Raw genomic sequence first — 12,871 nt, forward strand, 5'->3', positions numbered from 1 at the left:
AAATACCATTACTTATAATTACCTCTTAACTACTTGGAAACTGGTTGAATAGCACTTAATGATCATCAAAGTTGGGTTAACAACCCTTATCTTTTAGAATGATAGCTGAAAGCTCTATCAGGGTAAACAAGAAAAATATGCTCAGGGTGGGGATAAATAGCATAATAGTTTTGCAAAGAGACACTTAATGCCTGAGGCTACAAAGACCCAGGTTCAATTCCCCACACCACCATAAACCAGAGTTGAGCAGTGCTCTGGTGGAAGGAAGGAAGGAAGGAAGGAAGGAAGGAAGGAAGGAAGGAAGGAAGGAAGGAAGGAAGGAAGGAAGGAAGGAAGAAAAAAATGAGGTGATTCTTTTTCCTTAAAAACTCACAATATGGGCAGGGGTAGATAGCAGAGTGGTTATCCAAACAGACTGTCATGCCTAAGTCCCAGGTTCAATCCCCCGCACCACCATAAAACACAGCTGACCAGTGCTATGGTAAAAAACACCTCATAATGAAAATGAAATTACTAGTGATGCAATGCAGTTATGAAGAAAGGAAAAAATGCCCTGTCCTGGATGAGTTTACACTCAAATAATATAATTTAAATATCTTAATTGGAATAATTCAAATATGTCACCATAACAAAAAAAAATTAACTCAAGTATAAGCTATTTCATTCTAATTGTTCAAGATCAACATTCATAAAATCTATCAAAACATTCAGATAAATTACCTCATCAAACTCTTCAGTCATTTTTCGAATTATTTCAGAGTTCTGCATGTGTCTAAACATTTCTGCTGTGACAACTCCTGAAATTTCCAAGTATAAGCAGTTAATACAGAGCAGCATGAAAAAAGTTAATAAATTTCTATGTCAGTTTCTAACACTAAAATGTCTACAGTTGGGGCCAGGCGGTGGTGCACCTGGTTAAGCGCACAAAGTAAAATGTCTACAGTTGGAACCCAACACACCCATCCAAAAAGATCTGTGTACACATATATTTTTAGCAGCACAATTTGTAATAGCCAAAACCTGGAAGCAACCCAGGTGTCCAACAACAGATGAGTGGCTGAGCAAGTTGTGGTGTATATAAACAATGGAATACTACTCAGCTATAAAAAATGGTGACCTCACCGTTTTTAGCCGATCTTGGATGGACCTTGAAAAATTCATGTTGAGTGAAATAAATCAGAAACAGGAGGGTGAATATGGGATGATCTCACTCTCAGGCAGACGTTGAAAACCAAGATCAGAAGAGAAAACACAAGTAGATCCTGAACTGGAATTGGCATGTTGCAGCAAAGTAAAAGACTCTGGGGTGGGTGGGTGGGGGAGAGTACAGGTCCAAAAAAGGATGACAGAGGACCTAGTGGGGGTTGTACTGTTATATAGATAACTGGGAAATGTTATATATGTACAAGCTATTGTGTTTACTATTCAATGTAAAACATTAATTCCCCAATAAAGAAATTAAAAATAAATAAAATGTCTACAGTCACACAGTAAGGCAGAATTTCTGATCTTTGCCATGATACTCAAACATATAAAATGCCAATGGCACTTTCAAAATGCTCACTCACACACACACACACACACACACACACACACACACACACACACACACACACACCAGAGATATTACTCTTACTATGACTGACTGACACACACACACACACACACACACACACACACACACACACACACACACACGTCAGCCTTGGCCATTTCTATCAGACTTTCTTTACTTGTCATCTACAAATACATACACTAGTTCAGTTGATATAATATATACCATCATGGATGAGGCAACATTCAAGGCAGCTTTTGGCCTTGGGGGTCATCTTTTCCTCTGGGGTCTCTCTCCCTCTCCCTCTCCCTCTCCCTCTCTCTCTCTCTGTGTGTGTGTGTGTGTGTGTGTGTGTGTGTGTGTGTGTAATTTTCTTTCTATATTTTTCATTAAAATAAATCAAATACTTCTTTTGAAAAATAAAGATAATTTGATTTATTGTGTTATCACAACACTTCCTTGAGCAGAAGTGTGTATTTGTATATGTGTCTGGCTTAATATGATGCTAGGAAATGAATCTGAGGTCTCAGAGCCTCAGGCATGAGAACTATTTACATAATCATGATGCTGTCTTCCCAGACAGCAGTAAAGTTTCTAATAGTGACTTGCAGATACCTTTAGCTAAGGAGCCACGTAGGGGCAGCCATACGTACTTTAAAGTTAAAACAATTTTGCAAATTTCTGAAAGTTGACCATAAACATTATAAGTCATATGCTTGGAAACTTAATGTATATGTCTATCAGGAGTCACATATATAATAGTCGATGTAGATTCTGCACAGAGTGCTATGATCTATCACAGATAAAATCCATCAATTCGTATGTTGGATAATTCTAATAAGTTTTTTCAAGAGAGTGCTGTAGAATTGAAGGAATAGACACAGGTAAATCACTTCTTGAGAGTCAAATTTCTTTAGATCGTCCTCCCTCCTTTCCCCACCTTATTGACCCAGAATATTACTCAGCTCTGGATTAAGTTGGTGCTGGGATCTTTGGTGCTATCTCGATGACCTAAATGGCTCATTCTTTAGCCTCAACTAATTTTAGATCTATTATCCTTCTACCTTCGGTGCCCACATTTTGTGACACTCTCGAATGTGTGTCTAAATATGTACGTATGCACGCACGCACACACGCAGTCATCTTTGGAAATCTTTATACCACTTCCTACCCTAGGCATCATCAAGTATTGAAGTAATGGGGAGATACAGTATAGACTAACCTTGCCCATAATTTTGAATGCTCATTTAGTGATTCAAATAAAGACATAGGACTTGGGCTGGTGAGATAGCATAATGGTTATGCAAAAATGTTTTCATGCCTGAGGTCCCAGGCTGAATCCCCAGCAATACCATAAGCCAGAGCTAAGCAGTGCTTTGGTTTAAAAAACAAAATGCATGACACACTAATTTACAGAATTTTGTTTCACTGTCAATGTATGTGCTAAATATTTTTCTTCCAGAGGACATTAATAAATGTATTCTATTTCTCCCTCTATTCAAAAATTATTTTAAAGTAAAAAACAGTAAGACTTGATGTTTGTCTGAAATGTCTTTATCAAATAACTAGAAATTTCACCAATACCTTACTAAACTAATTTACTTAACTTACTTACCTACTTACTTACTGCTATTCATGGCACGTTAAAATTCCCTATACTTTAAAATTCCCTAATGTATGAACCTGTATCTCATCATTATCTTCCTTCTCCCTTCTTAATCCATTTCTTTGTTCCTAAACCCAGATGCTGAAAAAGTGGGGCTATAGCTACCAAAAATAATGTAATTAAATCACAAGATTTTAAACTAACTTTTGCATATGAATACAACAGACTTTCTTAATCTTTGAATTTTTTTCTTATACATTCTGCATGGTTATAATGAAAATAATTCAAGAGCTTGGGGCTATTTTCAATGTAAAGTGCTAATATATCTTTAGGTGGAACTCAAGGAAAGAAAAGAGTATTTTAGAACATTCTGTTTCCAGATTATCTTACCTTTGCATCCTGAACACTGAATAAAAAAGTTGATGAGGTCAAGAAGTGCTATATCTCGGTCATGCTTGTATGACTCTATCCAATCATCTACCACCGACTACAGCAGAGGGGGGAAAAATATTAGCATTGCCCAATGTTCGAAAATTAAGTCAGGTTCAAATTACTGATGTTCAACATTAAGTGATATCATGTTGCTGTAATACATACATACATATGTACGTACTATAGCTGAAAGTTAAACTTTTATGAAACAGTCAAATTCAGTAAAATAGTCAAGTGATAGTACACATGATCATTAATCTCCTATTGATTTCAAAGAAAAAGAAACCTGTGGACTATGGAACCCAACTGTAAAGTGGAATTACTTCTTAATGGTATTAAATATACCCTAGAATATTAACAGTCACACGTACTTCTCTTTTACTAGAGTATATACTAGGTAATATTTAAGTATCATCATTATAATGAAATATAAACTATTTAAAAAAAATGAATGACATGGCTGGAGAGGTTACTTAGTGAGTAAATGGCATTCACTGTCAGGACCAAGTAGTGTTTGAAACCTAATACCTTACAAGAGAACAGTGCTCATAAGTCTGTTCCTTGTTTCCCCACTCCTCCCTCATATAGAATAAATCAATCTTAATAAGGTAAGTGAATTATTAGGCAAAGGAATTAAGGAAAACCAAATTAATTTTCTCCAGTGAACACTAATAGTGTCATATTAACAAGAAAGTCAAGTAGAAGGGTAATCTCTTATCACAATCCCAGCTGGTATATTCATAAAAGCTGACCATAAAATCCTTGAGGCAACAGAAAGCATCAAAACAAAGCAACCTTGGAAAGAAACAAACTTGGAGGACACACATACTTTCTGATTTCAACCCTTATCACAAAGCTATTACACAACAATCAAGGAAGCATAGTACGGATAGGTATAAGGATAACATGTAAAATCAATGGAATAAAATTGAGAGCCTAGAAATGAACCCTCAAATTAAATCCTTTGATGTTTAACAAGGGTGCCAAGGCAATTCATGGAGAAAGACTAGTTTTTTCAATAAAGGGTGCTGAAACAATTAGATAGGATTAAGCAAAATAATGAAAATTGGGCACAACACACAATACTTAACTCAAAATGGGTTAAAACCTAAATTTAACAGCAAGACCAAAAAGCATAAGAGACAAAATAAAAGTAGGCACCTGAAAAAAATGCTCATCATAACTTATTACCAGAGATTCAAATCAAGACAAAATTGAGATAGCACCTAATACCTGTGAGAACTACCTACATAAAAAAAAAAAAAAAAAAAAACAGGGGTGGAGGTAGATAGCATAATGGAGACTTTCATGCCTGAAGCTCCGGGAGTCCCAAATTAAAAAAAAAAAAAAGAGAAAAGAAAGAAAAAACAAGAAAAACTCTCCTAAAATGATGTATATGGCTTTCACGTAGGTTGTTTTTTTTTTTTTTTTAAATTACTGGAGTTAGGTTACAGCACTATAAATCCACTGCTCCTGGCAGCCATTTTATTATTTTTATCATCCTCCTCATTATTATTATCTAGAACAGAGAGGAGTTGAGAAAGGACAGGAAAAGAAAGATAACCTGCAGACTTGCTTCAGTGCTCTTGAAGTGGTCCCCCTGCTGCAGGTGGGGAGCAGGGCAAGTGAGGGGGAGCTAAAATGCAGCTCCTTCCTGGACATGGTGATATGTGCACTTAACCAGGTGTGTCACCGCCCAGCCCCACTTTCAAGTTCTTTACACTGGATTTTAGGAGCATTAGAATAAGAGACACTCATTCTCTGAAGGATACTCAATCCAAACCCAACACCTATACTGTAGGAAAGTTTATGCCACGTGTAACTAAGATTTTTAAGTACCTGCAGTCATAGATCCAATTAATTTCAGCCTTCAAAATAATTCTAGGCTAGGCAACAAATACAGAGGGGAGAGGGAGAGAGGGAGGGAGAGGGAGGGAGAGGGAGGAAGGGGAGGGAGGGAAGGAGAGGGAGGGAGGGAGAGAGGGAGGGGGGAGAGAGGGGGAGAGAGAGAGAGAGAGAGAGAGAGACTGACTCACAAATCATTTTAGTCTCTACCTGTTCATAGCATCTCCAAGTAGTCAAACTGTCTTAGCTAACGTTATAGCAATCACAGACGGGAGCAAAGACACTAAGTCATCTACATTTTTTTGGTTTGAATTCTAGACTCACAGAAGCATTAAGATAATGAAGTGGTCTGTTAACGTCACTGAATTTGGAGTAAAGCATTATATAGAAATAAATAACATGGTCCAGGAGGTGGCACAGTGGTTACCACTGGACTCTCAAGCATGAGGTCCTGAGTTCAATCCCCGGAAGCACATGTACCAGAGTGATGTCTGGTTCTCTCTCTCCTAACTTTCTCATTAATAAATAAATAATTTAAAAAAGAGAAATAACTAGAAAAAGAACTGTTCTTACCAATAAAGGTAAAATATGTAATAAAAAATCTTACATAAAGACTTCTATTTCACATTATAAAAAGCTATTCATGAAAATCAAGTAGTTTAACTAGGAAAACAAGTCTGCAATACTAAAAAAAAAAAGATACAAAGTATTAAATTTAAATATACGTAAAATTTCAAATCATTAAATAAGAAACTACAAATAAAACTCAATAAAACTCCACATCTATTATCCAAAAGAAATTAGGGCAAACTGGGGGCCAGGCGTACCTGGTTAAGAGCTAGCTCACTTTACAGTGTGCAGGGGGAGCCAGGTTTAAGCCCCTGGATTCCCACCTGCAGGGGAAAAGTTTCCCAAGTGCGGGCTGCAGGTGTCTCTCTGTCTCTTTCCCTCTTTCCTCTCAATTTCTCCGTCTCTATCCAATAAATATATAAATAATACATATTAATATGTTAATATATAAATATATTATGTTTACATATAAATAAATATATTTTAAAAAGAAATAAGGGGAAATTCATGACACTGTAGTTTTTAAAATATAAGGACCATTTTAAAACCAACTAGGTTGATGTCAATTTATTTGTTCACATTTATAATTAAGTGAAATAGGTATAACCAGGGACAGAAAAAAAAATATATATATACAGTTCTTGTTCAAGAGTTTAAGAAATCTAGAAGCACAGTCATATATATATATATTTATATATACATACATACATACCTATGTATGTATGTATTATGTAAGTGCTATAAGAAATGCTTTTAACAGTGACATGATTTACTCAACCCTACATGATATAGAAGGGGGGAAAGGAACATTGCTATAGGAAGAGAGGTAAAGCAAGGCCTGTGACAAAGTACATATACTACTTTTGGAGAATACTAAGTATGGCATAAGGAAATCTGGGCTAGAACTTATAGGTTAGGAAGAATTTTTAGAAGTCTATAAACAATTTCATCAAATTTGGTCTTAATAAAAGTAAAAATACACCTAGATGTTAACACAAATGAAGGAAGAAAGAAGCTTTGAGGAAATCATTGGAAAGATACTGTGAACATTTCACATTTATGAAGGAAATCTGAAACAAAAATCAAGTCATAGAATAATCTTAATATAGGGAAAACCATAAGTAATAGGAATTAAAAGTTCATTCTTTAAACATTGAGATATCATTAACAAAACAATTAGAGAGTTAAACCCTCATGTTTTCTATTAAATTATCTGATGAGTAAAAATGTTGAACAAAACCTCTACACAAAAACAGAATGGCCTAATTAGCTATGGATAGAAGGTAATATTTCAAACCCAAATCTAAGTATAGATAACAAAATAAATGCATTTCACTATCAGAACAATGTGTTATAGAGAATAAACAATAATGGTGATGATTCACCACAGAAGATATTCAAAAGACTGAGAAACACATGAAAAAATGTTCCAAGTCTTTGTCAGAGAAATGCAAATAAAGACAACAATGAGATACCACTTCACTCCTGTGAGAATGTCACACATCAGAAAAGGTAGCAGCAACAAATGCTGGAGAGGTTGTGGGATCAAAGGAACCCTCCTACACTGCTGGTGGGAATGTAAATTGGTCTAGCCTTTGTGGAGAGCAGTCTGGAGAACTCTCAGAAGGCTAGAAATGGACCTACCCTATGACCCTGCAATTCCTCTCCTGGGGATATATCCTAAGGAACCCAACACACCCATCCAAAAAGATCTGTGTACACATATGTTTTTAGCAGCACAATTTGTAATAGCCAAAACCTGGAAGCAACCCAGGTGTCCAACAACAGATGAGTGGCTGAGCAAGTTATGGTCTCTATACACAGTGGAATACTGTTCAGCTATAAAAAAATGGTGACTTCATTTTCAGCCGATCTTGGAGGGACCTTGAAAAATTCATGTTGACTGAAATAAGTCAGAAACAGAAGAATGAATATGGAATAATCTCACTTTCAGGCAGAGGTTGAAAAACAAGATCAGAAGAGAAAACACAAGGAGAACCTGAACTGGATTTGTTGTATTGCACCAAAGTAAAAGACTCTGGGGTGGGTGGGGGTTAGAGTACAGGTCCAAAAAGGATGACAGAAGACCTAGTGGGGATTGTATTATGTGGAAAACTGAAAAAAGTTATGCATATACAAACTATTGTATTTACTGTCAAAAGTAAAATATTAATCCCTCAATAAAAATGATGATGTAACAATACATATAATGTAACTGAGGTAATTTATCTCTTTGATAAAATTAACCTAAAATGGAGAATAAAAAGGGGATAATTTTATTTAGAGAACAAATAAACCATAGTGAAATAATGAGTTATTTATAAATATCAAATTTATCTACACAATAATCATTTAAAACAATAAGCAAGGGGCCAGGTGGTGTTATACCTGGTTGCGCACATATATTATAAAGCGCAAGGACCCAGGTTCAAGCCCCTGGTCCCCACCTGCCGGGGGAAAGCTTTGCAATGATTAAGCAGTGCTGCAGGTGTCTCTCTGTCTCTCTCCCTATCACTCCCTTCCCTCTCAATTTCTGGCTGTCTCTATCCAATAAACAAAGGTTTTTAAAAGAAAAGATTTAACATAAATAAAAATAAAACATTAAGCAAAAAAAAAGAAAAATAAAAACCATACTGAAATTATAACTATATGAATAAATGAAGGTGAACTGAAATTTATGAAAACATGTTCCCTTGTATAAGTGATGTTAGCTCAACTATTTTTGTTGATAAAGTGTGTGTATATATATATGTGTGTGTGTGTATATATATATATATATATATCAATATCAAATTTATTAATCCCAACTGATACCAGAGTTCCGTATCTACATTCCCTCCACTGGAAGCTACAGCCTGTGTATTTTTAATACAGTCCTTAATTCCATTTTTAAAAAATATGTATTTAGCACAGACTATAAAGTTTATGTGCTTGTATTGTCATAAAATTATGCAAAATAAAACAAAATTAAGATAACCTGACATGGATGTAACTATAAATATTTTACTCTTCTGTTAAGAAACAGAATAATAAAATTTGAAAAATACAAATGACCAAAATAATTCAGATTTACTTAATTGAAGAAGTGATTAAGCCACTCAACCCAGAATTCTATATGTGCAAAGGCTTTCATATTTTAATGGCAATGATACAAAATTCAAAGGAAACTGAAACTTTATAGTCAACAGTTTACATCAGCATGTCTTTTAACTTTTTTAAATAAATGGTAAAAAATAAACAGCAGAAAATAACTAAGGACACGAAGTTATTATATCAAAAAGGACTGATCCCTAGTTTTCTGACCTGTGTGTTGCACTTTTATTTTTCCTAATAAGCAATATTGAAAATAGAGATGTTTTAAGCATGACTAGAAAAATCAGAGATATGCTTATATAACTCACTAGTTTTAAATGCATCAACAGACTGGTAAGGATGCTATAAACTTTACCTGCATAGCACTCTTGCCCATTTTAACAACTTCAAACAACATCATGTTTTCCACTCCATTCTGTTGGTGATGACCATTCATTCGGTTTGGACCAGAAGGAGGTTTTCCTCCTCCATTTCCACTTTTACCCTTTTCTCCTGGGCCTTTTTTGCCTTTTTTACAAGTCTGCATAAGAAACACAAGTTGGTTATGTTATATCACTAGACAGTTAAAAATGAGATAAATCAGAAGCAACTGACATAATGATAACATGCTTAAACTTGACCTAAAAGAAAGTGCCATACAATTAAGCCACTTTGGAATATTTTTTTCTCATATATACTATCACAAACTTGATATTCTACTCAGAGGCACAATCTCTGCAGGCTTGACAGAAGGCATGGGTTCAAATTATTACACTGAGCTGAAGGTTCCTGGAAAAATTACCTTAAAAACATTGTCTTAAATAAAATTTAAGAAAGATAATTTCATATATATATATATATATATATATATATGGTATAAACTTTTTGTCTACTTCACTGCCTGAGAGTGTAGACAATAGTGGGCAACAAGAATCTTATATCAAGACTTTATTGAGGAAGCAACTCATACTTAACTCAGTATTTTAATGTCATTTCCATTGTTAGGAAAGAGAGTTAAAGAAAGTGGGAAAGAAAAGAAAAAGAGAGAGGAGGGGGCAGAACAGCTTTCTGAAATATGTAGTGCCAGGGGTTAAGCTCAGGGTTTCGATACTTTTAAGTCTAGAAATTTACTACTATGCCATCTCTTGTGCTGCATCATTGTAATCCACTGACAAAGGAATTAATTGTATGAAAGGGTATATCTACCTCATACTTGTCTGTGGCTCTTCCTCTCTACTACTTACCATGAAAATTGAAATGAGAGTAGTGGTATAAAACTCTTTATAGAAAACAGAATTGGAAAATATATACCTGAAAGCAGAAGTACACTAGAGTTTGCAGTGAGTACGCGCCTAACACTTCCTCTCCACTATTCCAAGCTTTGGGTCCCTGATTGCTCAACAATTTGTTTGGCTTTGTATGTTAACTCTCTTTTCAGCCACCAGGTTCCAGATGCCATCAGGACGCTGGCCAGGCTTCCCTGGACTGAAGACCCCACCAATGTGTCCTGGAGCTCAGCTTTCCCAGAGACCCACCCTACTAGGGAAAGAGAGAGGCAGACTGGGAGCATGGACTGACCAGTCAATGCCCATGTTCAGCGGGGAAGCAATTACAGAAGCCAGACCTTCTACCTTCTGCAACCCACAATGACCCTGAGTCCATGCTCCCAAAGGGATAGAGAATGGGAAAGCTATCAGGGGAGGGGGTGAGATATGGAGATTGGGTGGTGGGAATTGTGTGGAGCTGTACCCCTCCTACCCTATGGTTTTGTTAATTAATCCTTTCTTAAATAAAAAAGAAAAATAATTTAAAAAAATTTAAAAAGGAAAGCAGAATTGGGGGCAGGGGTAAATAGCATAATGGTTATGCAAAGAGACTCTCATGCCTGAGGCTCCCAAAACCCAGGTTCAATCCCCTGTACCACCATAAACCAGAGCTGAGCAGTGCTCTGGTGAGAAGAGAAGAGAAGAGAAGAGAAGAGAAGAGAAGAGAAGAGAAGAGAAGAGAAGAGAAGAGAAGAGAAGAGAAGAGAAGAGAAGAGAAGAGAAGAGAAGAGAAGAGAAGAGAAGAGAAGAGAAGGGAAGGGAAGGGAAGGGAAGGGAAGGGAAGGGAAGGGAAGGGAAGGGAAGGGAAGGGAAGGGAAGGGAAGGGAAGGGAAGGGAAGGGAAGGGAAGGGAAGGGAAGGGAAGAGAAGGGAAGAGAAGAAGAGAATTGGGTGACACATCATAAATCAGTGGAAAGGTTTCCTGCATGCCTCAGTTATAAAATAGCTACAAAAGTCTTTAGATCTTATGGGGGGGTGGATTTCCTAATCCACACTACTCATTTCTAAAATGTCAATCTAGTTTCTCCTCTCTAGAGCAAGGTCTTTCAGACTTTCTCTAACAAAGAAAATACTAAAAGGCTCTGTGAGCCACATATCTCAACATGTTTTTACAACCCTTAACCACCACAACCACAGCCGCTCCCACCACCACCACCAACCCCACCTCCCCCCTCCAAAAAAAAAAAAAAATCACAGTTCAGATTCATGATCTACAGGCAAGTCTACAAATACATATCCACTGACATCCTGTTAGTATACTTTGTTCCATAGTGTTCTTCCTTCAATTCTCAATAATTCAAGGACCTCCTAACAACTGAAATATATTACTTGTTAATTTACATTATCTTGTTAATGCGATTCATACTTTTGAGCTAATATTTCCTAAATGTAGAATTAAAGGCTTTAGACATGAGCTAATAATTCCTAATTGTGAAATTAAAAGAAAATCCCAGCAATGAGGGTAAAAGAAAAGATCAAGTATGAAAAGTACACCCAGAAAAGTAACAATGTTAATGTGAATTAATAGTTATACAGTCACAATTTACCTATTCTATCTCTAACATTCTCTAATGGTATGAAAAACAAATTAGTTCAATTACAATGGCTCAGTGGAAAAACTATGTACAAGAATGATAAAACAGGGAAGTACATAAAGTAAACATCCTAACATGGGTAGAATTTGGGGGGGGTCTCTACAAGACTTTTAGGGGGGTGGGGAGATAGTCCAATGGTTATGCAAAAGACTTTTCATGCCTGAGGTTCCAAAGCCCAGGTTCAATCCCCAGCACCACCATAAACCAGAGTGGAGCAGTGCTCTGGTAGCTCTGTATTTACCTTTCTGTGTCTTTCTGTCATTAAAAATAAATAAAATATTTTAAGAAAACACTTTAGGGTACTATGCTATAGTGGATTAAGAGCACCAAATTTTTACCAGCTTGGATTCAAATCCATTTGACAATTCACTTCTGAACCCCAATTTCCTACCTACAATATAAGGAATTTTTCTAATCTGTGAGACTGTTCAAATATTAAATTATATAATGTGTAAAACTATTAGTATGGTATATAGAACATATACTTTATTTTAATAAACCCTTTATCTAACCCATAGTACATTTCATTGGTGGCTTATAAAGTTAGTGCCACAAATTAGGGGGAGTTCTCCATCTAGGTGTCAATAAGGATCTTGTTCAAGTCGATAAATTAAACCAAAGCCTACCTTTTGATAGTCACCATTTTCATTCACACTTTTACTCTTGAAACATCTACTTTTTTTTTTTTTAATTGAGGAGGTTGGTGCTTTACAATGCAGCCATGAGTATAATTCATTTTATGTACCAGGACACCAAGTCCTCGGCCTCTCCTCCTTTCTCAATGTTCTTTATGTTCTTTGCTTTGATGCAAGACAATACACCATGCCCAGGTTCACGGTTCACTTTGTTTTCTCCCTCCCTGTTCCAATTTA

At 36.0% G+C, this 12,871-nt stretch overlaps 1 protein-coding gene across 1 annotated transcript in view; it reads right to left on the minus strand.

The window, feature by feature from the left end:
• Window positions 1-12,871, minus strand: part of STAG2 (STAG2 cohesin complex component) — a 143,335-nt gene that overhangs the window by 64,688 nt on the left and 65,776 nt on the right. Inside the window, exons 5-7 of the mRNA XM_060182648.1 lie at window positions 9,457-9,621; window positions 3,552-3,648; window positions 721-797 (exon numbers count right to left, since the gene is read on the minus strand). Of these exons, the coding sequence (XP_060038631.1) occupies window positions 721-797; window positions 3,552-3,648; window positions 9,457-9,621 (339 nt within the window). The remainder of the gene's footprint in view (window positions 1-720; window positions 798-3,551; window positions 3,649-9,456; window positions 9,622-12,871) is intronic.

This window comes from Erinaceus europaeus, chromosome X (genome assembly GCF_950295315.1).
Source record: "Erinaceus europaeus chromosome X, mEriEur2.1, whole genome shotgun sequence".
NCBI lineage: Eukaryota > Metazoa > Chordata > Mammalia > Eulipotyphla > Erinaceidae > Erinaceus > Erinaceus europaeus.